A 27,002-nucleotide genomic window follows, 5' to 3' on the forward strand; every position below is an offset into this window, starting at 1 on the left:
TACACATTACACAATATATATTTTACACTTTATTTAAAAATGGTAATAAGGCAAGGTGGATAAAGGAATTTGATAAATAGAGGAATATAACATGTTTTAGTTGGGTACAAATGAGGAATTTCACATCAGATCGTACCCCATTTGACTTTCGCATTTCAGATTATGCTGGACAATTCTTTTGACTGTCAAAAATAGGCTTTTCAAATTTGTATCTTAAATCGCTTATTATATCCGAAAATTTAACATTTAACAATTTTGGTTTTAGAGTAAAAGCATCAATTATAAAATTAAAAGAGAACAATATTCTAAAGGGCAAGCGGTGTTTTAAAAAAAAAAATTATTTTTTGAAAAGTTTAAAAATGTTAAAATAGTCGTTATTTCTAAACTATGTATTGGGCGTTATACTCGGAATAATGAAAAAAAAACGCACCGTCTTGCACTCCGGAATATTGTTCTATTTTAATTTTATAATAGGTTCTTTTTCTTGAAAACCAAAATTAAGCGAATTATTTTCAATTGGCGTAAACATGTTTTTACCACAGAAAATCACCGGTGCGACGCCCTCTTAAGAATAAATTATGCTCCACTATGAAATAAAAAATAACAATAATTTTGAGTTGCTTAATAAATGTTCAACTAGATCCAACAGCTTTCTCCTAAAGTTAAAAATATACTGGAAAAACCAAAATAAATATTGGTTATATGCATTTATTTTTTATCAATACTTAATTGTTTATGATTTCCTTTGATATAAGTCTAAGCAAATATACTAAAAGAAACAAGTGTTGATTTTTAAGATTTATTCCATAAAAACATAAATAGTTACAACTACTTCTTAGTCATTGATTTTTATACACATTTTTTTTATTATCAATACTTAAAAATATAATTATATAAAGGGGAAAAAATTATTAAAATAATATAAATAATTATACATAAATCAAAAAATATAGGTAGTTACTTCAGTACACTTCATATCACCGAAGAAATATTTTTAAATTACACAAGACATTTCTGGAAATTCCATTAGAGGCAACGAAGAAAATTCAAATTTAATTTCAGGTTCTCCTAGAAAAATTAAAAAAAATCATTTAACATTTAAATAACAATGGAATATTACATACTATAATTTATTATGAACTTTTATAAATTACCAAAATTTTCAAACGTATTTTTAACTTGATCGATCATTGTATTTTTATAGTCTTCTAGGAACCAATCGTTTTCATCATTAATTGTGTTGTTATTGAAAAAATCACTTAACATGTTGATGTTACACGTCATACTTGAAGGCAGAATATCTTAAGAACAAACACATGATAATATGAGTATTGTGCAAAGTGTTGTGTGTTAAGTCAAAAAACTTCTTCAAATGAATAGTTTGTTTTTTATTTACATAGGTACACATAAAACAACCAGGTTTTGATTAGATTTTACAAGTATTTTCTATAACTAATTATAAACTTATGGCAACACACATGTATTTTATTATTTTTTTATATATATACTTTACTAAAAATGTTGACTAGTCAATAACCAGTAAGAAATAATTACTCTTAACGTTATATAAGGTAATATTATTTTTATCTTTGCATACTACTAACAACACCTTGTCTTCTACGCTAATACTTTCAAAAGGAATTACTCAATACTAGTTATTAGAACATAATATTAATGTATAATATACCTTTTTCTTGGTGCGATATACAGCCAAAATGTGTTAGATCTTCGTTTTGTTCATGAGTGATATCTTGAAATGGAGACCTGCACGTTACTTCAGTCTCAAGTTTTTGCATGGGCACAATTTTTGTTGTTTTTAATCGTCTTCCATCAGGTTTCTTGCTTGACTGTACTGTATTAGTCAGAACTTGAAGTGCAGTTTTCTTGCGGTTCGTAAGCAGATTTTCCTCTAAAAAAAAGGTTAATATTAAGTTAAAATTAATTCTAGAATGAATATATATAATACAATCCTAATGTATTATAAATAATAACTTTTGATAGTATCTTACTGATGTTTTTTACTGGATTTTCATTGTTTATTGCCGTACGGCTACGCAAACGAAAGTTTGAAGACATATTTATGAATATTGTACTTAAATTTCAATGAACGTCGTGTCTCAACGGTTTAATACTAACCACAAGGCAAAAACTTAATTTACACAATACAGATATTTGATAAATTATAGTGGTGGCTATTTAAATGTTGTATAAAATACCCAATTGCAGATATTTCATTTGGAAAATTAAAAATATTATTACAATAGACTGTACGACTGTATAGTGTATTAAAATTCCGATAGGCGATAACGAAAATACCGGAAATTTCGGTTGGATAATTCACAGACGATATTTTCTTAAATACCAGTGTGACCAAAAAATATTTTACCTTGTGATTACACGATAAATACTACATGGGTCGTTCATCGTAAAAGTGGTTGACTACAAATATTTTTGCTTAATGAAGCCACAATTATTAAATAAAAAAACTTAACACTTCACTCTTGTAGCGTTAGGTGATGACAATATTACAAAATTGTATTGAAACAGATTTTAGCCCGTCTTAAGACAATTGTTCGCGCCTTTTTAAATACAGAAGTATCGTCAAAATTGGTTAAGCGTATTTTTCTATTTTTTTTTTTTACATTGTCATTTCTTCAAAAGTTGTCACAAATTAATCACATATGTCACATCAATATCTCTGTTGTTTCCGTCAAGGTAATATACAGATCATAAATTGTAGGTACTAGGGTAAGATACGCGGATAGAAAGTTGTCGCGTATGGTGATGAGACATTGTCCGATGTGGTTACTTAACATACACCCTTGGTACCATTAGACGTATATCCAAAATGTATACTTCCGTTTACCGGTCAAATTCACCTCCGTTAGTCCTACTTCCGTTACCTACTTCTGGCATTTGCACAAATTTACTTCTACCCATAAATATCGTAATGCGCGTAAAGATGTTTACACATCAAAAAAGTACTTTCTAACATTTTCGGGAGGAATATCTTCGTACATCAGTATAACTACTTAATATATAGATAGTTTTAGTCAATATTTACTTTTAAAACACTTGTTTTACCAACTTGAACATGTTTTTGTGCACCTAGTAGTCATAATTTAGTGTTACAACTATAAGTATTGTAGTGTTCTGGGATTAGGATATTTAGTGCTAAGCGATATTCGAAATGGCCCTTCTCCGCCGAGTAATATCTGTTGTACTAGTGGTGGTGCCTTCTTATCTAGTCCCAGTCAGAGGTCCAAACGTTTCTCAAGAGTTTCGGGAAGTGGTCAGGCAGTCATGGATGGATCGAGGTGACGTCGGTAGACCTGCGATCGACGAGCTTACGATTTTGCGTTACAAGCAAGACGAAATCATAAACCTTAACATTAGACTATACAAAGATTTACACTGCAGTTTCGTGTTCAGCGAACTCGTGCACATGCATCTGACCAAGATTCGCCTGAAAGACCAGAATGATGAGCTCGGCGACGACGAGTGGGTCGATTTCGATTTTACGGACGAAGCCAAATACTCGGTGGCCGTGTTACACATGTTCGGAGCCAAAGTCGGCATCCGCGTTAAGGAAGTCATGTGGATCTTTTACGCGTACGCCGAAAGGACAGTCGAGACGATCAGGTCGGGTGTATTCCGGTCCGGTGGTCTGGATAAAAAACTGTTTTGGTCAGTCCACAACTCCGTCGCAGAAGTACTGAACGAGATCGCCGGGTCCTACGGGTGCGAGGTGTGGAATCGGAAAACGGGTAAACCGGAAAATAACAATGTCGGATACATGGACAAGGTGGCCGAACAGTTTGGCCTGACAACGGTCGACGCGAAGACAGCAATGCGATTGAACAAGACCAGATTTTCCGAGCAGCGTAAGAAAAATGCCATACCCGTGGAGTACTTGGTGTGGTCCGGAAAGGACGAATTGAGTTTTGGCTATTCGACCGCAACCGGACTGATTGTGCAGGAATTGAAAGAGGCGTTTGCCGTCCAGCTCGACTGGGATTCTATAAGAAACGAATTGGATTTTCACTACCGGTCCAGCAAGAACAACAGCATCTCGTTGCACGAACAAATCGATTCACTGATGACGTTTCAGAGCCACGTCTTACTCATACTCAAGGCGGTCGCTCTGAGAATCACAGTTTTACATTTGATGCTTGTCAAACAAATATTGCTCAAGTCCACACTCTTGGAAAGCTATAGCGTGAGGCGCCACTGTGAATACTACACCGAGTTTTTCGTAACTTACTTGACGGACTTTGCCGAACGCATAGGCCAATTCGGCGACAAGCATTTGACTCAGATAATCTTACTGGTGAATACGATTATACCGCGTGACGGAGCTGTTCAACGAATCGATGATCAAATAGACAAAACACTGGCATCGCTTAAGGTCATGTCATCGTACAACGACAATTTCAGTTCATTTTCCAAGGCAATGGAAGTCGGCAAAGAATATGGCACTCGCACTCGCACGGAGATCCTTAAAATTGCCGAATGTTACAATTTACAAACGTACTTGTTAAATATCAAGCATCAGCCACCGATAAGCTTGTTAACGTTACAAGTGTTTCTAGGATACGTTAAACGATTTATCGGAAACATCTGGATGATCTACTCGTTCGAAAGTCTCAAGACGTCTCACTCGTATTACCGTCTAAAAGAACTTGAACATAATATAGTAGAAAAAAACTCGAGAGAATAACAAACTAACGTCTAAAAGTGTAATTATTCTTTGTTTACATAATAAAATACATTTAGAAATTTGCTTGTATGTTTTTTTTTATATGAACTTAAGTAATACTATATTATATAGTATAGCTTGTGAGACGATATTGTCGAGGTCGGGGTGATAACGTATTTAATACTACCTTGGGGTTTCTAGAATTTATCCATAAATCATTTTTAAAATACCAAGTACCTACAGTTCTTTTACTGTGGCTCAAGTTTACACAGTCCATAGATATACAATAACACAAATGAAAACATCTCAAATTGGTCGGAGATTTGGTAAGTACAAATAGGCTATACGATAACGTTTTAAATTCATAACATAACGTGTTAAAATATTCTTGAATATTAATAGTTTATAAGTTATAATATCCTAAATTCTCAACTTTTATTTGGTGTGTAATGCAGCGTTTGATAAAAATATTTTTTAATGAGGAACATATATAGTATAAATGGTAGTATTCTACATGGGAAAATGTGTTCCAACAAGCCGCAAGTAGATAAATATTGACACAATTTATTTATTCTGCCTACGGGGGTTTTTTTTTACAGCTTACTATTATAACTAAATTAAACATAGATCGTATTATACGTATTTATAAATTTTTAATATTTAGTTTTTGAACAATGATTAAAATTGCTCTTGGTCGATTGAAGAGCAAAAACTATAACAACTCACTTTTCTCACCATTCGTAATAATGTGTAAATATAATACGCGGATCAACGTGCAAATTAGTTTATGTAAAAAAAAAAAATCAAATAGCTAATAAATATATAGATGTATAATTAATATTTATTTATTTATTTAAACACAGACTATAATATTAGCTGTCCCTATTGAAGGAACACATTATTGTTTTGTATTTATATTATTATTTATTACATGTAAAAACTGTCGGAACTCATACATGTAATATTATTTAGTAGGTAATGGTACATACCAACATTGATCGGTAGAATACAGCTTTGTATAAGGTAAGTGGAAGACATTTTTATTTTTATCTTTTGGAAGACATTGGAACGTTTGGAAGACATTACGATAATACGAGTATCAAAAAAATTAAATTAACAACTAAAAAATAAAGATAATAAGAACTGTGACTACAGTCTTAAAGACGAGACTTATTTTGTCTCGCTCAATACTTGTCGAAGTCTATCGATAAACATGTGAGCGTGTTGAGGCTGGAAGATCAACGCCGGTCGCATTCTAATACCGATGTCACCACATCCTCCGGTTTGGACTCCTGTGAAAAAAAATGTCTATTCATCATGTTGTTTTCGAAACAATATATACTAATAGATGTGTTTCAATAATTCATGATGCTTTGTTAATACAGTTGGCAATATACGATAAAAAAAAATCTATTTACTTTGGGTTTGGTTTTTTTTGTCACTCTCATTGTTGACACTCTTAGTCTTTTTACTCCTTCGCTTCTTTTATGTTTTGGGTAATTAATAGAGAAACGGATTTTGGATTTTGGGACCTCCACATGTCCACAGAAATAGTATAAACACAGAATAGTAAAAATATTTTTCTATTACTATTCTATTTTACTACCTATTTCGATTTTGATACAATAACTGTTATAATTAGACAATATTTTGTTATACCATAGTCAATAATTATTTCTTATTCGTTATTTTCCTGCTTTTTCCTCGTCTTATTTCCTTTATGTAAAATAGTAGGCCAGCTAACTTTCCACAAAACACGCAGTCGAACAAACCCCGTACAATCATTAACTTCAATTTACATATCGTATGTCTGTAGTTTAAAAGCATTCACTATTTATTTTTCGGTTTACCTCTAAAACATCCTCTACACTAATCCTCTCTTTTAAATACTTTCATCCGGTTAACTAACACTATTTTCCTCATTTCTTTCAGTACTACCCAAATCACCTAAGAATATATTACCTTTGTTTTTGAGTCTGTTGACGATGTCGTCCCGGAGTTTGCTGTCGGCGGCGTCAAACGATATGAACGTGCCGCGTCCTCTGGTAGAGTTGATGAACGCTGGGAACTCTGCTTCCAAGTCTCTCAGATTGGACATGAGCACGTCACCCGATTTCTCCACCACTGACAGCAGGTTGTCTCTTTTGATTACGTTCAAGATGGCCTCCAGCAATACTATTTTGGTCGGATCTCCCATCCAGGTGTTGAACACGCGATACGGTAAGTCGGGCCTGCAACAGAATAATATATATTGACCCGACGGGAATATTGATAAACCACGTTAAATTATGAATTTTATTTTTTTACAAGAATTCGGTCTTCAGGTAGTATCCGCCGGTCTGCATTTTCTTACTGAAAGTCACGATGTCCGGCGACGTGTCTAAGTCGAAATGTTCGTGACACCACATCTTGCCGGTCGGTCCTCCTCCAGTTTGTACTTCGTCGATCAAATAACCCGCGTTGTACTGTTAGAAAAAAGAAAAAAATAACACATTTTTTGTATAGCATATAATAGACTGCAAGGCAGACTGGTTGAAAAAACCTCTTCTTGGCGAAAAAAAGTGTCTGGTAAAAAAAAATTGTCCGATTTTTTCTAGTCGCAAAGGCATTATTCATTTCACAATTAAATAACCAAAAATATATATTATGTTTTTTTTAATTACGCATAACTTTGTAAATTTTTAAAACACGCAATTCTATCATATGGCGTTCAAGAGCTTATGAAAAGTACTTCAAGATTGGTTATAACTATATTAGAGTTTTGACTAGTAGTTTAGCCGATAAAATCTTCGGAATATTGAAACAAAAAAAAACAAATTTTTAATATAAATATCGAATTAATTTTATTATTTCAGCTCTTATTGTTTTTTTTTGTTTCAATACTTCGAAAGTTTTATTGGCTTAACTACTAGTCAAAACTCTAATATAGTTACAACCAATCTTGAAGAACTTTTTATAAGCTTTTAAACGTCGTATGATAAAATCGTGTGTCTTCAAAATTGACCAAGTTATGCCAAATTAAAATAAACCTAGTACATTTTGCGACTGACCAAAAGAAATTTTTTTTTTACCGAGATGTACATTTTTCATTGTAGAGGTGAATTATATTTTTTTTATTTTGAACCAGTCTACAGTAGGGCCGTTTTTATACGTGGAAACGCACTTTCTTGGCGATTTTCTGAAGCTTTTGGAAGAAATACGGTGAAGCGTGATTGTCACCGCCTTCGGCTTGGATAGGTTCCACGACAATGCCGGCCACGGGGTTGCCTTTCTTCTCCCATTTTTCGATCAGCTCCTCTACCTATAATATTATATATATCAAAGACCATATTAATAGGCACGTTAATGGTAGGTATTTTGATAGTTCGACATACTTCGGCCAAACACCGTTCGTCTTCGGCCTCGTTTTCCCTGAGGTTTTCGTGCAACGGATACTTGTACTCCGGGAAACTGGCAATCGGCCAGTCGAAAGCCGGCACATCTATCTTGTGGATGTACTTGGAATGAGTGGTGGATAAAACTCCCAAGGTACGACCGTGGAACGACCCTTTGAACGACAATATCGACAGGTTCGGCGAGCCGGGTGCCAAGTTAATCATGCACGACTCCTTTTCCAGCTCGGTGAAGTTGGACGTTCCTCCTCTTTTGTCCCTCTGGTACTTCAAAAACATGTTCTTGTAGGCGTTCTCATTGGAACAGGATCCGCACATCATCGTGGTCAAACCGGGCATGCCTTTCGGAGCGACCTGAAGGTTTTTAGGACAGTTCATATGAGAGTATAAAATAACAAAGTTAGTTATTCCCTTGAAAGAAAAACAATGGGTCATGAATGTCTTATGGTAGGTAAGTATAAGAAGGTAATTTCATATAACAGATAAACCGCCCCCAACCCTGACACGTTGATTAATACCTCCTTGTTAAGGGGATTGCACGCGGTCTGTTTTTTGACGTTTTAGACCAAAAAGCCAGAAAAATTTCGACTACTTAAGATAGTCCGATTTCATTTCTGGAAAAATATACAAGTTCTTTGGCAACTTTACTAGATAATGTAGGAAATTAATTTTTTATGTAAAAATATTGGGTTTTAATATTGAAAAAATTGAAAATTTAATTTATTTAATTACAAGAAACTCAAATGTTTAAATGAAAATCGGTTTTTTACATAACATAGCCAAAGAACTCAAATCTCTTTTTACAGAATTAAAATTGAACCATCCTAAGTAGTTGAAATTTTGTCTAACTTTTTGGCCTAAAATAAGCCAAAATGACTTTTACTCAAAAAAAAATTATATCAATTGAAAATAATACCTTGAAGCTTATACAAATTAACCAGAAAATTAATTAACATGGTCGAAATTTATTAAAACCATTTTTTTTAAATACCTATTGCCTACGTAAAACTCCTTTAAAAACAGACCACTTGTAATTCCCTTAACAACATCTCTTATCGTGTTCAATTATGTCGCATTCACTTGACAGTCACTTCATTGTTAATTTAAAATCAATATACTTACACTCATTAACGTGCTACGCAGTTTTGCTGGCCAGTCCGCTCCCGGAAATACACCCAATGCAGGTCGATTAACGATAGCCCTCTAAAATCAAAACTATATAAATTACACAAACTATAATTGAAAAACCATATAGAACCTACTTTGTTTTCATCGCTTTCAAATACTTTCAACATGTCGGGATGGTTATAGCCTAACGGCATTGACGATATTTGTGTGTAAGCGTCCAGAAGAACGTTTCCGTCGACGTCCACTATAAAGTTTCCAAGAGATTTGTTGTAGTCTGCAAAAAGTTGAACCGAACCTGCTTGCTAAAAAAAAATAGTTGCAACGTAAATACTGTGGTGTAGTCCCTGAAGTATAAACATTTTAAAAAACCAGCCAAAACTGATAGTATAAATAATAAACTACAATTCAAAGTTCAAACAGAAAAAAATATTGAAATCCCGAGTGCCCTAAATCTTGTGTTGATCTCATGTCTAAAAGTTAAAATATTATGTATTTGGCTTCAGTATAACAAATGTATGTGTATGTACTATGTTTATTAAAACAGCGTAATGGCCGACAATTTAAAAAAAAATTTTCAATTAAATTATTTTTAAATTGACATAATGTTTCATTTGTATTCATTATACGTTGTACACGCACACCATTCAATGAGTACTCCTATTAATAAGGCTTTAACTGTGAACCAAATTTGAACCCTCTCTATTGTTTTTACCGTTTAACCAAAGTACTTATTGAATTAAACTACGCATCCTGTCGGTTGAATATTAAACTGTATTAATTTCGTATCCATCACACACAAACTTCGGGACCTGTCAGGGACCTGATGACCTTAAGTCCTAAAATACAACAGAAAGAATTTGTTTTCCACCGGTACTAACTCAAAAAAACGGATGCCCATTACTTTGGTAAATAAGTTTATAATTTGAAAACACTGTTTCCTTTTTCATCGCATGATCACCATTTATAATTCAAGAATAGTAGAATCGATTTTTTTTTGTCAAATCCATTTCGGTAACTTCAATATTATTATAACAACGTTGAACGACATAAAAAAGTTAAATAAAAACCTGCATGTCTGAAAGCTCCTCAAAGAGCTTTTTTGATTTTGGTCCAGGTACGGCTGTCGTGACGGTTGGAGCAGCATATTCACCGGGAAACAACGAAGATGAACATCTTACTAGAACAAAATATAATAAAATTAATTTCAGTGATACAGTACCTAAAAAAATAAAAAATCCCTTTCCGACATATAACTTAGTAAAGTAACCAAAGAACTTTTATATCTTTACAAAATTGAAATCTGACTATTCTAATTAGTCGAAATGTTGACAGGCTTTTTGGATTAAAGCGGTAAAAAACAGACCACTTTCAATCTCCTTAATATAAATTAAATTTAACATTAAATAAACAGTTAAAAGTTCAACAAGGATTTTTTATTTTTTTATTTAAGTAGGTTTAGCCCAAAAAAGCAACAGCTCAGCTCATTGCAAGGATTCTTTTCCCAGCAGCACTTTTAATTAAAAAGTTTTAAAAACGCCTACCAAAAATTATTATTTTTTTTTTTTTGTAATTAAGCTTAACGTTTTCATTATGGGAAACCAGAATTCGATTTGGTTCTAATTTTTGTTTTTTAAATTGAACATTACAAGCACTTTAATTATATTATCTAGTTTGTTTCAACCAAATTAAAATAAAGTTTATGATTATATTTGACAGATTAAATATTTAATCTGTTATCTTATGTACCTATTGTTTTTTATTGGAGTTTTTTCGAAAAAAAAAAATTATATGAAAAAGATGTAACTTTTTAGTCTATTGTCTGATAATTGACGGCGATTAATTGTTATAACTTTCTGGAGTAGCTAAAACGTATTTAAATTACTCGCTGCCACCTTTGACCTATTAGCATATATTTACTCCAAAGCACTTGAATTATCTATTGACTATGAAGGTTAAGACATTATAATTATTATTATTTTGTAATTTCCTAAAAAACGAGTCTATTGTTTAATGATTCTATAATTAAATAGCAAATGCTCATTTCTAATATTCTGTTAGTCCATTTTGTTTGCACACAAATACGTTTGAAAATGTATTATAATGCCACTCAAATAGTCAACATTAATCATATTCACAATGTCCTATCGAGTGTATAGTCAATGTCTGTCCCGTATCTAGTCGTTAAACTATTAAATAATAAAACATTCGATATTATTATATCGATTTTGTTGCACTCGAAAAAAAACTGTAACTAGGTTTAGTGTCTATAATGCACAATTATTATATTATATACAAGTATTATATTAAACACAGAGAGTCCTGAAACAAAGACCTGACAAATGAAATATTTTTAGTTCTAGTGAATATTTTTATTTTTAGTTAATTTATACTCATTTGGGCTATAAACACCACGGTTTATATTAATCTTAACTGTTTTAATGTTTTACATTTTTTTTTATAAATTTTCAAAAAAAAATTCAAAATTCAAGATCGCGTAATATGGATTATTTTTATAATTATTTAACGGATAACTTTGGAAATTCTTTAAGTTTAGAGATTAATAAAAAAATGAAAAAAATAGACCTACTTCTTCTTCTTAAAATAAAAACAATATACATACAATAAGCTTACAATAACATATTTTACAACGTTGGATCACATTACGTCGTATTAGAGATATACTACATTATGGTAAAAAAATTTTTTTTTTTTGACAATAAATTAAACTTACAGTCAAAAACAAAAAAAATAAAATTGGTACAGGCAATATATGCCCACTCTGTCCGTACGCTTTAACCTCCCCTGTCCACAGAATTATTGGTTTTTTTAACAATATATTTATATACATCGTAATAGTACAAGTTGAAGACACCCTCCCCTACAATTTTAAATACCAAAAACATTATAATATTGAGCGTGACTCGCCCCCCGATCTGGGTAATGTACGATATTTTTGTATTAATTGTTAACTCACTTTGCTCGCTCAAAAGGCGTTTAGCCGAGGCGGCCGGAACGGCGAATCTTTGCAGCCGATACATGGGTTTTGCTGAAAGCTGTGTACTTTCGAGTGTGCGTTATTATTCCAAAACGGTCTGCGTTGGAACTTATAATTAAACTACTATTGCGCGTGTTTGCTATTTATTCGAATACCGCGTTGTTGTTGATGGACAATAATAGTATTATTGTTACAACGTTATATAGCTTGGTGTGCGACGGTAGCCCGTTTTGGGCGGCGATCGATGAGCAACTGATCGCCATAGACTCGCACACGCAGTTGCTGTGGACGGACCGCGGTAAACTGTCGGGGGAAACAGCCACGAGAGCTTGCGAAGGCAGAGTGCGGTAAAGCTCGAAATAACAACTGTATGCGATGCAACGCTAAAATATGATAATAAAACACTAAACGAAATATCAACATAAATAGTAATTTTTAATCGTGTGAATTCGTTACGCCGAGTTCGTTTGTTTACTCCGATATGAAGCAAAAACATTTACAATGATAATAACAGTAATATATTTATTTGCAAATAATTTCGTGTCGTATAAATCACTTTTTTTATAATTTTTTTTTACAGTTTTTTTTTTATACACTTATAGTTATTATACAAGTTATAAGTAGTATAATATAGTTGGGACAAATTTAATATATTTAAAAAATATATAACTCCATCCCTTATATGTTAAAACCGTATGAACTTAAGATTTTTAAATTGTACCGTACATATTGTTTTTGATTAACTTTTTAAATTCAGAATAAATAATAATTTGCTGAACACTTTGACTGGTCGATAACCAGTTTTGAATAATTATTTTCGGTTATTCAGCTTTAAAATTTAGGACGGGTGGAAGGGCGGAGAGTAGAGATAATTTTGTCTGCTCGCATTACTCAACCGCACTTCCTCTTCCGTCCTAACTTTTAAACTTTTAATCAAATATATGTACGTTATTATATAAGAAACTTAAGCTCATATGGGTTTAACATATAAGGGATGGGTTTATTTATATTTTTTAATATATTAAATTTGTCCTAACTAATAACTATACAGGTATAAAAAAAAAGTCTAATATCTTAAGTTATACGACTGGATCTTAGTTAACCAATCACCCAGTATTATACCATATAGGCATAATAGCTATTGTGTATATTCGGTATCGACGTATCACATAACTCATAATGATATATTATATTAATGAGATAAAATTATAAAAACATGGATATTTTTACACCCGACATTGACCTAGAACGAAACCGGTAAGTAACCGGAAATAGGTAATATCGTATTATTATTTATGGTATAAATTATAATATTATGTTTGACAAAAAAATTAAAATCAACTTATTAAATTATTCGACTAGCTGTATTGAACTAACAAGCTGTTTATGTTATTCTAACAATTTTTATTTCCAGTGTGCAAAAATAACTAGAAAGTAGAAACTTAATTCCTAGGAGTTATAATTGCCATTATTAATCTTGAATAGAAGTATATTAACACGTGGAGTAGGTAAAATAAATTGGCATAAATTAGAAAAATCATTTATAGAGTAATTTTTTGGAACTCTGCTATCTGTTGTTACTTTAAGTCCAAAACCAAAATACCCAAGAAAAAAAATGTTCCACTCCTTCAATAGGAAAACGAAAGTAATTTTAACTACAGTTTTTGACAGATATTGATATCAAATGAATATCTTTAAAAAATTTGGTAATTGTATTTCAGTGATTTATGAACAATGGCGGTGTATCAAACTGTAATGTCTATGAAAGGGCTAGCTTGAATTTTTGGTCTTATGATGTAACTAAATGTTTTCAATAGACTTTTTTATGTGGCAACAATTGTTACTTACGTTAGTACCTACGTCTTAGTGGCATAATTAGAACTGTGGAAAAAAATAGATAAGATTATGTTCAAGGTATTATCTTGTTAAAAACTAACTACTTAACAATATATTTCCTCAGCAAGCATTTTAACTGACAATAATATTATATTAAAATCGCTTGAAATTGTCTTGATCGCACATAACACAATTTCGTTATATTAATATGTACAAAAGTTTTGTCGAAAATACAAACTTAACGTTTCGTTTTCAAACATTTTTATCAAGTAATATAAAAATATTATTAGAAATGTTGGAGAACATTAGCTTTTATATTAAAAAAAAATATTTGCTTGTTTTAAGCCAATACAAATGAAACGTTTACATTAGTAATATTATTAATCTTTCTGTTCATTAATGAAAATATTATCTAATGCAATATGTTTTTATTTCCCGTGTATTCTTTCTCCCCTTTTGTAATTGAGTGTAATTCTAATTCAGTGTTGTGAACTTAAAATTAAACTAGTGTAAATGAAGGTTCCATCGAGGAAATAAAGGGGATTCTGCCGTGTGAAAAGGGGCCATACCAATGAAATTAATTTAAGTGTTACACATACATATAACTGTCAGACGGCAGTAAATCAAACGCCACGTCTATCCATCTAACACTTTTGTCTACCAAACAGCATATATCTGTAGAGCAAAACAATTTTAAATAAAAATATATAGAAAACGACTTTTAGGAATTTGATGTTTTTTTTATATATGTATATACAAAATGTAAACAATTAAAAATCATAATAACTATTAATAACTACAATAAAATATTTTTAAGAAAAAACCTAAATGTTAATTTTCTACCTCATTAATACAATGCAATGACGAAAAAAGAATAAAAAAAAAATTATGGGAAATAAAATAAATAATGTACCCTTAAACAAGCAAGGGTATAACTGCATTTAGTTTATTTTTATTACAAAAAAAAAAAAATAAAAATAAAATTTACATAGATCCTACTTGCTTGTAATAACTTTATACAGTGTGATAATTTAATAAAACATTTTTTTTATTACTTTTGGTTTTTTGAACATGTTTTGAAGTTTAATTAAAGCATTAATAAATAATATAATATAAATTATATTATTAAAATAACAATGTCGCGAACATGAGCGTGTTTGTTCGTGTTACAATTTTCTTCTTTTTTATTAATATTACTTTATTTTATATATATATATATATATATCTGTACATTACTACTACAAAATATATTCTGATTTCATTTGGATTGAGCGCTTCGAGCTGTTATTAGTGCAATATATTATCATTCATAAGTATAAAAATATATATATATATATAGAGAAAAAAGTGTATAAAAAATTAGTTACAATTGCTTATATACACATAATTACATAATAAATTGTTGACTGAATATAATCGATTTGAACTATGTCAATAACGTAGTTTCACATTATATAAATTAGAATTACGTTATGTTTTTTAAGGCATAAATAATATCAGTCCGTATAATATATAGGGCCATCCAAACGAACAATAAAATTAATTAAAAATACCAATTTTTTCTCCCTGTTAAATCAACAATTATTGCAGTAATAATAAATTAATAAATTATAAAATTGAATAAAATATTAATTAAAAGTACAATCATTATTTTATTTGCAAGAAGAAAAAACAGTTATATGTAATTGTAAATCAATAAAATAATAGTTATAATATATGAAAAAAACAAATAGCAATTATCAAAACATGAACGTGAAGATCAGCAAATGTGCCAAAAAAAATCATTATGCTTCCATGTATTGTTCACATAATTTATCTCTGAAATTCTTCAGTTTAGATACAAAAAACTGCTCCAAAATTTCAGCACATTTGTAAAATTGTGATTCTCGAGGATTATAAAATCTACAGTTGTCGAATACTTTGATCATGTCACGAATAAATTCCGTGAGCGTTTTGTATTTTTTATCTCCTACATTTTTACCAATACAGTTTAAATCTGAAAAAAATGACAATTATAAATAAAGGGATTTTTTTTTTAAAATAAATATTTATACACAAAACCAATGTGGCCGACTTACCCATAGGGTCTTTAATTACAGTGTAATAATCAGGAGCTTCATGTGGATCAACTGGATCCATAAATGGCCACGCACTTTTATGAGCCTGAAACATCAACATTTCATTAGTAAAGTGTTGGTTGAATATCATCAGGACAAAATAAAATATTGTAAGAGCTCGTTTATAATTACTTGTATTTGTTTGATGAGTTTAGTCAAGTCTTCGTTATCGTTTTGATTTAATGGGTTTAGGTTGGCGAAGTTAATTTCTGAGTCGGGCATACATTTGGGACAATTGTAGTCATCCATTTTATCTCCTTCACATTGTAAAACGCCAACACAGCTTCCATGGAACCAATCCTGACATTTGTCACAGCAAATGTAAAATCTATAGAAGTTAAAAATAAATTTAAAACCAGGCCCTTATTTTTGTACACAAACATTACAGTAAGACTTACTGTTGTTCATCATACGGTTTTTTACATATACAATAAAGAACTTCTGGATCTTTGGATCGTTTGCATTCCGGACAAAACCATTCACTTATCTTTTTAGACATTTGCACGGTAATGCCAACACAGGAGCCGTGGAACCAGTTGTGACACATATCACAACCGACGTAAAACCTGACGAATGAAACCAAATACAATATAATAGATGTATGGAATGTTAATTTTCAAATTGTCACTTACTGGGAACTATCATAAGGAGTACGGCATATACACATTATTTTTTCTTTTTTATTCTTTTTAGGACTAGAACTTTTGCGAGTCGGTGTCATCGAAGGTCTAGAGTTATTTTTATTAGGCGTAGGTGGTGAATTTTTAATAACTCGTCTTCGTCCAGGTCCCGAGTTGTTGATTTTAGAATTACTATTTGGATGAGGTGATGTCTGTATGGTGGTTGGCGGCCCTGAAGCGTGTTTTCGTTTGCTGCTCCCTTGAGGGGGAGGTGTGGCTAGTAAAGGCGTGGGAGACTTTTCAGTAACTTTGTTTGTAGTGGTAGTAGAGTCAGCAGAAGTAACCGTTACGTTGGCGGCTATTTCATTCTGTAAAATGTCAAGTATTTTATTAGAATTAAGAAACCAACAATGACTTGCCACTAAAAGCCATTATGGCAAATATTTTTGTCTTCCGCAAGCTGCAATAAAATTTACCAACGGTATTTCTGGAATCGGAATTGAGGATCGAAATTCAGGATATGATGTTTGTCAGGAATTTCGATCAGGCCGAACTTCGAGAAAACATTATTTGGAACAACATACCTGAATATCAATCTGCAATTCTTTTTCCAGAAGCGCCCGTTTTTTTAATATATCTTTTTTCAATAGCTCTTTCTGTTTGAACAAGCTAACCTGGAGTTTTGATTGGAGCTGCTGCAGTTTTCGACGATCTTCGCCTTGTTTCAATGTTTGGTATAATTTTGATTGTTCAGGAGGTACTATCGACCTACACAAGCAAATAAAAAATAAATTGTAACAGACAAAGCGATAGAAATAATATCTTATTTTAAATTAAAATACGCTGTAGTATTCGCCAACATTTTTTAATGATTAACCAGTTACCAATTTGGTAAATTTGGCATATAGCTTGCACAACTACTTAGATAATAATAAGTAGGTACCCTGAGTTTTCACGTTGAGCAATTTTTTTCGGTGGTTCTAAATCGGTATCGTTTGCATCATGCGATCGTTTCACTGTAGACGAGGACACTGTTTGTACTGGCACAGGATCACGTAACTTTTGCTCTTGGTATTTTTGAAGCTGCAACAGTTTCTCTTGCGTTTCTGGATTTAAGTCTTCGTTTTTTAAAACGTTTTTAATCGCTATAAAATTACAATAAATAACATTATTACTGTAATATAGTGGTTCATTACTAATAAAAACACGAAGCACTCACTTTGACTAATGTAGTTCGGCGTTACTACAAACGAGTTTGTAGAATCATCTACTTCCTCTTTAATTATTAAACCTTTGTTTGATGGAATATCAGTAGGTACAGTCAAATTTTCTGATGTGTTATTAAGTTCAGGCACAGTTGGACGCGGGGCTATTTCAACTGGTTTTGTTGTCGTCTGTGCAGGTGTCAGGGTTGGAGCTGAAGATGCCGTATTGGATGTTTTAGTTGTGGGCGTGGATGAATTATGAGAATCGGGAGGTTGTACAGCGAGATAGATTTTCGTAGGACCTAACACCCCTTGTGTACCGCTAGATTCTTGAGCTAAATACAACATAAAAACCAGTTAAAGAACAATCAGTCGTAATATGTTGACTCACTATACTAACCTTTTAACAATTGTTGCTTGACTTGTTGCTGCACAAGTTGAAGTTGTTGAGGTGTAAAATCATTTCCTTGTAAACCTTGCAACACAATCTTATTGCCCTGGGTAGGACTTTGTATAACTTGTGCAGTGATACATTTGATAACGGTACCGGGGGGCTGATTGGCCAACAATAATTTTTCTTGTTCGTCTACACTGTTTGCCAGCGTGTTAGCAGTTTGTTGTTCCTATCGGTAAAATAAACACATATTGAATATAACTAGCTTAATGAATAAAGAGTTAAAATCAAATTCTTACATGAGTGGTAGATTGAGAAGTACGAGGAGCTAATGGAGGCACAGCGGGATTAATCTTTTGAATCGTTTGTTGGGGTCGTATCAATTTTATTGTCTGGCTACCACTGCTTAATATGTTAGCAGTATTTCCTATATAAATTAAATGTAAAGTTAGGCACAACTAATATTTTTATTGAAATGTTTAAAATGTTAACTCTTACCAGTATTGGGTCGTATTAAAACTTGTTGACCATTAATAGTGGCTATAGTCGCTTTAGTGGGATTCAGTTGTTGGACAATCATTTGTTGACCCTGCGAGACACTTACTAGCTGACCACCAGAGACAACAACCTGTTCACACACACATATGCATAACAATTAAAAAATGTTTGCTTTAAATTGTGATGTTATGTTAAAGAAATTGAATTGTATCATTTACCTGAGACGATTGAGGTTTTAATACTTGTTGTTGCCCTCGGTTCAATATCAATGTCTGTAAATAACAATTATAGTTTTTACATTTTTACTTATTAAAGAATTAATGTAAAAGAAGGAACACTTACTTGAGTTCCAGTTTTGCTGAAGTTATTATTGTTGGCCAACAAAGCATTTTTGGTTATTTGTACTGTTCGTGGAGACGAAGACTGATTAACATAACTAGTCGTGACATGTAATTTTCCATCAGGCAACTGAATTAATTGTTGTCCTACAAAAAAAATACAATTTTCTAAGTATAATGCCTAAGGTAAAATGAAACACCCCATTATATTGTACCTGGTAGAAGACCTTTCACTTGTATTTTACCATCTTCACCTTTAATGCACTGTAATTTCTGTTGAGTCATGGTGTTTGCTAATAATACAAATAACAAAATAGAATAGAAATTAATATTAAATAAACTAATAAATTACTTGTTATTATTTGAGGGTTGCTAGATTGAATTTTTAAGGTATTTTGATTTATTACACTTCCATCACTTATTATTGCTTTTGGAGTAGCTACGATTCTGGTTTTGCCATCTGGACCTGCAGAAGAAGAATGCAAATATATTAATAATATATTACATTTCTAAACATTTTACGAACAAAAACATACATTTAGTCATGAATATACGACGAGTAGCCGGTGTAGTAGATTTGGCAGCGACTCTGGGAGAGTTTTGTGTTAAATTAGGGCTCTGACCAGTTGGTTTATTATTCGGCATCAGTCTCAATCGTCCACCTTCACCAGGCACAAGCTTCATGCGATGTGTCGTGCTGCTTGTGACAGGAGTTTGCGAGTTTGACGTGTCCAAACACAATCTCTTGTTGGGAGTATTCAAATCATTGGACGTCGAAGATCGTTTGTACGCTAAACGCTGAGCCCTGAGTGACTGTTCAAGTTGTTCTTTGATATTTTCTGACGTTTCAGAATTCTGTACACGTTGTTTATCGTAAGGACTTCTGTTGTGAGAATCGTTACCTACATGTCTATTTGAAAAGGCAGTAGCCGCACGAGTCTTCATGGCTTGTTGCATTTGCAGTTCTCGTTCAACTCTAAAAAAAAATTCAAAAACACAGTGTTAACTAGAGTATGAAAACAATATTACCTCAACTTCTACCTTTCGTGGAACTGTTTTATTTCAACAAGTTCTAATTTACTCTCGTCAACCCATACTTCGGACACTTGCGGTGCTGTATTTCTAGGGGCTTCTTCTCTTTTGCGTTTCCTTAAACCACTCCTTATAGGCGTTACTTCTACAAATAACAGACATCAATTATTAAAAAAAAAAACATATAGACTTCCTGTAAAACGCTGTATTTATAGTTGTAAACTACTACGGACCTCTAACTTGTCTTGGTATATCTAATGGTATAACAACTTTGCGTATTAAGTATTCAGTGCGCTCGTTAAATTGTCCAGATGTTCGACATTCGAGTGTCTCCGTTGTGACCAACTCAGTTTCAGTTGTAACTTCACGTTTGCTCGCCAGATGAGCAGTTTTAGCAGTCAATTCGTCCCACTTCAAACATGCCCACAGTATTCTCAATTGCAACGCAGCGGCCGATATGGTATTAAATGTAATTGTTCTGTACAGCCAGCAAGTTTTAAAATAGGGCCTCGAACAAGGATAAGGCCACATGGAGTTATTAGTCTGAAAATGGTTTATCGTTATAATTATAAAACAACTGTGGAAATAGGCTGATAAAAGTATAACAACATACTTTGGCATTTGGATTGAAACCGTTGATTACGTCAAGTCCCGCGTGCCTTGCTAATTTACGGAGTTCATGTTTTGGTAATACTAGTAAACTACATTTTTTGTTACGTGTATAGAATCGCGATGTTGGAGGGTATTTAATTTTTTCTGGCTTCTTACGGACATTGGTTGAGTTCATAGGAAGTTTCTTTAAATAAATCTAGAAAATAAATATATATTAAAATTTACGTTGATAAAACCATACTAGTGAAAACGTTAAACAACAAAATGTCCAACTTACTTTTTTTCGAGTGTCACTTGTTGAGTACACACGTCCGTCATCCACACAGTCAATTAATATACCTTCACGCTTGGCACCACCTCTCTTTCTTGCTGGTTTCATTACGCTTTGTCTACAAAATCAATAAGCAAAATAGAACATTAGTAATATTACTAAAATATAAATGACTAAAACTTTACATACCCTGATGGGCTGCTCGTGGCGTCCGACTTTTGATTTACCTCTTCGGTCTTTTCACACTTGATTTCTTTTTGTTCAGTGGTAGTAGTAACTTCAGTTTTAACAACTGTGTCATTGTCTGGTTTTACTACATTCACTTGTTCTGATTTTCCATCGGCGTTTTCGTCTTTTTTCACTTCCTCAATCTTAACTACAGTACTAGGCTTTACCTCGGTTGGAGGATTTGTAGGTTGAACATTTTCAGTCTTAATAGTATTTGATGACAAGATTTGGTCTTTAGGCAACAGCGCTTTCAAATCTGAAATTATAAAGTTACCAATATAGTGAACACGAAAATTGTCAATAATAAATATGTCCACACTTACCAGTTAATTCAGATTTCAAAACATTCATCCTACGTAACAATGCAAGTAGCTCATTCCTAACATTAACGTGTCTCACACAAAGTGGACTATAACATGAAGCCGTCATACTGGACTTGTTCGCTGCTCTGCAACTTCTGTTGTAACATATCATGTGCTCGGACATGGTGTTAAAAGATAGGTAATGTTGTTTTAACTCGATCACTCGTTTTTGTAGTGTACTCAACATGTACGATTTTTCACGCATTTTGGCAAGTAATTCTGCCGATTCCGGGGCACTGGCGGCAGTTGTAGTTTTGTTAGCCTACAAAGCAAAACAAGCAAAGATTAGAAGACAGTTGATAACTTTTTCAACTCTCCACTTGAGTATTACATCAGACGGTGGTTGCTCTGGCTGGTTTTTAGCCATTAACGATCGCTCTTCGCCTATCTTTAACTGCATTCTCCTTGGTAGCAACATGTCGGTTTTACATTTTTTAGCGAGCTTTGGATATAATATGCGACTAGTCGACCACAACGCGCTGCTCAAGTTTATGTCATCATCTAATTTGTCGACGGGCGTAAGAATTTTCAAGTTAGAAAAATCAATATCTGAAACAATAACAATGTGTTAGTCCTCGTTCGACAAGTGATGTCTGTTGAACTTACCAGAAACATTATCTAAATGAGTAACATTTTGATTGTTAGAAATTTCGCATGATACTTCTGAATCAAACAAGCATTCTTTAGTAATTACAGATTCGTACAATGTTTCTGGGATGGAAAATGTTTGAATGCCATTTTCATCTGTTAATATAAATGAAAAAAATGTGTGTTAATATTAAAAGTAATAGGTGAAAAAATGAATTCTAAAAAATTTAATTGACACTCACCTTTACCCTGAAAGATTCTTTTAGCAGGGCCAGCTGCCAAACCCTGTTTTGACGCATCTGCTAGTTTATAGTCTCGTGTTTTAGATAGCCATTGCCATCCCCATTGGCCATGGATTCGGTATTCTTCACCTTTTTGTTTATGGACCTATAGACCGAAATAGAAAAAACACATCAAAACATCGAAGAAATTCTATTTAAAATTCTTATTATATCCAATGCCTTATGTTAACTTCCCCACAATGACTGTATTATATTGTATATAACGTTTGTACAGATGTGGTTTTTTAATAAAAGAAAATTATATTCAATTTCATGTACCTGATGTTTTAGACCAAGCGTGTATTTAACAAAATTAATCGTCAGCCTATTACGTTCATCTTCTTCGGCATCTTTTTCCTTTTTATCTTTTTTGTCAGTCTTTTTTCTTTCTTCCCGTTCGGCGTGAGTGATTCGATAAAGTTTTACATGCCCTACAAACGATAACGAATGAAAAACCAAACAAATATAAAAAGTTTAAAAAAAAATCACATAATATTGTTTCGTCATACCGAGTTGTTCATGCCATACTGAAGCGTAGACAACCGGTTTAATACAAGACATCAACACAACTATAACCCTTGCAAAGTCCTTTGGAGAGGTACAAGAATTGACTTGATTTAACCAAGGTTTACGCAACAATGGCCAATTAATATGCATCAACGATGTTGGCAAAGCGTTGTCCAGTGCAATAATAGTTTGCTTCACTGTACTAATGAGTGCCGTTTTAGATCCTAAAAATTGTTTTGTACATTATTATAGTAAAATTTTAAAATTTATGAAAACCGATTTTAAAGCTTACCAATTGTTTGGCCACTCCATTTAAATTCACCAGGACCTGTTAACGAAAATTTATGAGACATGTATCTCTTTTTATCTCGCTCTTCGTTCTTTTGGATTTTATTTAATGCCGTTGGGTTTGAGCTATATTGATTTACATAAGTCTTGAAGCCGTTATCCATACCAAGTTTGTACAGATAAGTCCCGGCTGCTATGTGTTGAGCTTTGAATCTCGTCAATCGAGCTCCAATATTTTCTATATAGGAGTGAACAGGAGATTGTTTCTCCATAGTAGATTTTTTTGGCTGTTCAGGCGTTTGTCGGGGAGTCAATGAAGTAGTTCTCGGTCGTAAGGATCGGTTACGTGTGACTCCTAAATAAATATGAAAAAAAGATTATTTAAATTTTCACGAATTTCGAGGAATGATTAAAAATTACTTTGGCCATCCACAATTGCTTCATCTACATCCATTGAATTTTCATATTTTCGATCAGTTTCGTTGTTGTCTAAGGAAGAAATTTTAAATAAAAATACATAAATGTTACAATTTGGTCGAATATATGATGAATATACCATTTTTATTAGCTTCATTTGTATTGTCATTTTTTTCAGTACTACAAGACTGATTCAATTCATCGTCCTTAGAATTAATACTATTATCGTTGCTGGTGTTTTGTTCGGATTCGTTTTCTTTTTTCTTTTTCATTTCTTCTCTCATTGCAATAATACTACCTGAAAATAAGATCCGAGTATTATACTTAATCATACTATTTACATAAACAAAACATTTAAAAAACGCTTACTGTTTTCCATCTCCAAAAACGATTTCCTATTTGATGGTCTATATTGAGAAGTAAGATTCATAGTTATTCTCATTTGTCGATTGATTTCCTCTCTACTTTTTTCTATTTCATTATATAAAACAGATTCCATTTCAGGATCTAAAGAATCCATCAAAAGACCAAGCTGCTCTTCCGTCGTATAATACCAACATTCACCGGTCTCCTCATTTTCGCTATACAATTGATACACATAATTTAAAAACTTTATTTAAAATTAACAAAGATTATTTTTTTAATAACATGACAACAGATATTTATTTACTTTTTTTAAATAATAAGTTATTTATTAACAAGAACAAATCTTTGTTTGTGATATTTTTTTTTAACTTACACGAAAATTCGTCTGACTAGAAACCAATATTTACGACCATGACGATCATATGCTATGTGTTCTTGGCGGGACGATAGTCCAGATTTCTCATCATCTGGAGTACAATCGGAAACTCCGATGATTTTATGCTCTTTACACAAATTACATTGCCAATCTTCTGTAGGAACATCGTGCAATGGTGGTTCTGCACATTCCAAATGAAAAACAGCCGGACAAGTTTCACAACATAAAAGATCTCCTACTTTATGGCACACTCGGCAATGGTCATCATATTGGAAACTATGGCCTGTAATATAAAACCACACATAGTTAGTACACGAAAAACAAAAACAACTACAAGCTAATATAATTGAAAATTACCTTCAGGTACAAAACCTTCACGTATGGGTGTAGTGGTTAAAAACTGATCAGTCAAAAACTGCAATACCGTCAATCGGTTTTTAACACTAGTAAATGGATACTCGTCTCCGTTATTAAACACTTTCAACACCTTAGGATCGAATGACTTATCAGATTCGATATAATCTTTTAACACTTCAGGCCAAGTGATAGTGTCCATGAAATACAAAATACTATTGATGCTGTCCTTTTGATCAATAGCTCCATAATGAGTCTGCAGTAAGTCTTCCTCACGCAGAATAGCTTTCAAGAGCATCATGTGTATTTCGGCTAAAAGATAGCTTTGCTCTTCGTACATCAGAGCTGCACATAGATCTTCAAACCGGAACGGTGACAATCGTACCTGAAATGTAAAACGTAAGTTAAGAGTTTGTTGCACTAAACATTGTAAAAGATTCTAGTTGACAAAAAAATGAAATACATAGGGCTTCTGTATATTTTAAACCTTAGAAACTAGAATCATAGCCAATTATCAAATGGAGAAATTACCTGGCTTTTAAATCGCCTTAATACTTCGTAAATACATAACGATTGCATTACGTGTTCAGTAGGCACAAGAAGATCTTCGGACGATTTAGGCAATTCCAGTTTGGGAATTTCTTCATCTCTAACCCACAACGGTTCAGGGCTAGGATTACGAATGTAAGAGACGTTACTCTTACGCGCTCGGCTGGCGACCGAAAATCCAGACAGAGAAAAATCACTATCGCTGACGTCGTCCACGTCTTCCACATTGGTGTCGGATTGGTCACTGTCCGAGGACAAATCTGACTTTTCGGACTCTTCGAAATCGGAACCATAGTGATACTCATTAGCCTTGTCAGCGGCTTTTTTCTTCTTAGAGTTGGTCGACGGAGGTGCTCGAGGAGTCTTGGGTTTGGCGACCGATTTGGGCGTACACTTTTGACTGGCTCGTCGAGTGGCCCTCGTCGGAGTGACACCGGGCGACGATCGTACCGATGCCTGGACGCTACGGCGTGATGCTGCACGGCCCGTCAACGCCGTAGGAGTACCTGCTGCGGGCACTGGAGAGGCGACGACGGTCGTGTCCGCGTTTTGCAAGTACTTGGGCTTCTTCAACAAGTGCATTTGGAATTTCGGTTTGTCCGTCCCGCCGGTTTTCGGGGGACGGCCCCTGCGCTTGGGCCTGCCAGACATTGCGCGCCACAATGATCCACCGTCGGCGTATTATCACTTACGACCGTTAACGCTCACACGCACTGAAGGCGCGCGAGTACACCACAACAAAAACAAAATAAATAAATTCTTATATACCTATACTGTGATTATTATTATTATTATTATTATTGTATCGGTCGTTGTCGTCGCTGTATAATCAGTGTCTGCCCCCTTTTGGCAGCAGGAAGATGCGCGCGCGATGATTGCGTTGTCAGGCTGATCACTCGGCGATTAACGGACAACTCGATATATATACTAATTTATTATTATTATTTACTACTACTACTACTACTAGTTTTGGCGGCGACTGCCCGAGACGTTGGTCATGTGACCTTCGCGAAAAACACCAAACGCGATTGTTCGCGACATCATCGTACACGGTATTCCAGATTCCGTTACGAAAACATTATTATCACACACATACACACACACACACACACACACGCACACACAAGGCGGGCTGTTCGCTTGCAAGCAAGTACGCACGGGCACGCTTCGTCAAGTATATAATAGTACCTATATTAACACGTTCGTAAACAAAACGAAACGGAAAAAAAAACAAGACACAAAATTTATCTCTTTTTTTTTCTCCCGTCCGCACAATGTGACGCGTACCAGCTCAGTCGACGGATTTTGCCATGAACTGTTTTTTACCTGCGCTACGTAACGGCGCACCCGATTGGTCGGCGCCGTTCACTTTTGCCAGCCGCCAACGGCCGCGGCCGCGACGTCTCTGTGCCACCGGCCCGGTAACTGGTCGGCCGCGGTTTCTCATCGGAACCGTTTTGCCGTGTCGTCCACCGTTCCGGCTGGGCCAGCCGTCCGTCGTCCACCGGCGGCTGGCTGGCCGTCGAAAAACCAGCCGGAAAAACTGCCG

The 27,002-nt window shown here is 33.6% G+C and overlaps 3 protein-coding genes across 4 annotated transcripts; all 3 read right to left on the reverse strand.

Moving 5' to 3' along the window:
• Positions 1-842: 842 nt before the first annotated feature.
• On the reverse strand, positions 843-2,299 carry LOC126843243 (uncharacterized). Its single transcript, XM_050580631.1, has 4 exons — positions 2,010-2,299; positions 1,688-1,909; positions 1,155-1,301; positions 843-1,068 (listed from the first exon to the last, which is right to left on the reverse strand). Exons 1-4 carry the CDS (start codon positions 2,074-2,076, stop codon positions 995-997), a joined length of 510 nt encoding a protein of 169 aa, XP_050436588.1. The 5' UTR covers positions 2,077-2,299; the 3' UTR covers positions 843-994.
• Positions 2,300-5,522: 3,223 nt separating this feature from the next.
• On the reverse strand, positions 5,523-12,511 carry LOC126843470 (4-aminobutyrate aminotransferase, mitochondrial). The gene is made up of 9 exons (XM_050581026.1): positions 12,194-12,511; positions 10,287-10,396; positions 9,354-9,521; positions 9,214-9,294; positions 8,074-8,445; positions 7,863-8,000; positions 7,007-7,164; positions 6,662-6,930; positions 5,523-5,991 (listed from the first exon to the last, which is right to left on the reverse strand). Exons 1-9 carry the CDS (start codon positions 12,255-12,257, stop codon positions 5,870-5,872), a joined length of 1,482 nt encoding a protein of 493 aa, XP_050436983.1. The 5' UTR covers positions 12,258-12,511; the 3' UTR covers positions 5,523-5,869.
• Positions 12,512-15,060: 2,549 nt separating this feature from the next.
• On the reverse strand, positions 15,061-26,768 carry LOC126843505 (nucleosome-remodeling factor subunit NURF301). Of its 2 annotated transcripts, none has more exons than XM_050581066.1 (34): positions 25,436-26,768; positions 24,908-25,289; positions 24,548-24,833; positions 24,178-24,389; positions 23,948-24,106; positions 23,812-23,880; positions 23,396-23,746; positions 23,106-23,327; positions 22,876-23,027; positions 22,558-22,702; positions 22,334-22,471; positions 22,059-22,276; positions 21,689-21,989; positions 21,327-21,621; positions 21,144-21,255; positions 20,868-21,062; positions 20,488-20,797; positions 20,264-20,399; positions 19,759-20,198; positions 19,575-19,688; positions 19,438-19,515; positions 19,227-19,369; positions 19,103-19,156; positions 18,885-19,014; positions 18,686-18,813; positions 18,393-18,615; positions 18,007-18,327; positions 17,731-17,932; positions 17,462-17,555; positions 16,800-17,155; positions 16,566-16,733; positions 16,300-16,495; positions 16,129-16,213; positions 15,061-16,046 (listed from the first exon to the last, which is right to left on the reverse strand). In XM_050581066.1, the coding sequence occupies exons 1-34, from the start codon at positions 26,102-26,104 to the stop codon at positions 15,835-15,837; spliced, it is 7,296 nt and encodes a 2,431-aa protein (XP_050437023.1). In that variant the 5' UTR covers positions 26,105-26,768; the 3' UTR covers positions 15,061-15,834. The 2 variants fall into 2 exon arrangements, with proteins under 2 accessions (XP_050437023.1, XP_050437022.1); XM_050581065.1 differs by having other exon boundaries at positions 17,372-17,555.
• Positions 26,769-27,002: the final 234 nt, after the last annotated feature.

The sequence above is a fragment of the Adelges cooleyi genome, unplaced genomic scaffold (genome assembly GCF_023614345.1).
Source record: "Adelges cooleyi isolate 19-005CV unplaced genomic scaffold, UGA_ACOO_1.1 ACOO_flye_CR_arks_rails_tigmint_CR_PRNA_574, whole genome shotgun sequence".
Classification (NCBI taxonomy): Eukaryota; Metazoa; Arthropoda; class Insecta; order Hemiptera; family Adelgidae; genus Adelges; species Adelges cooleyi.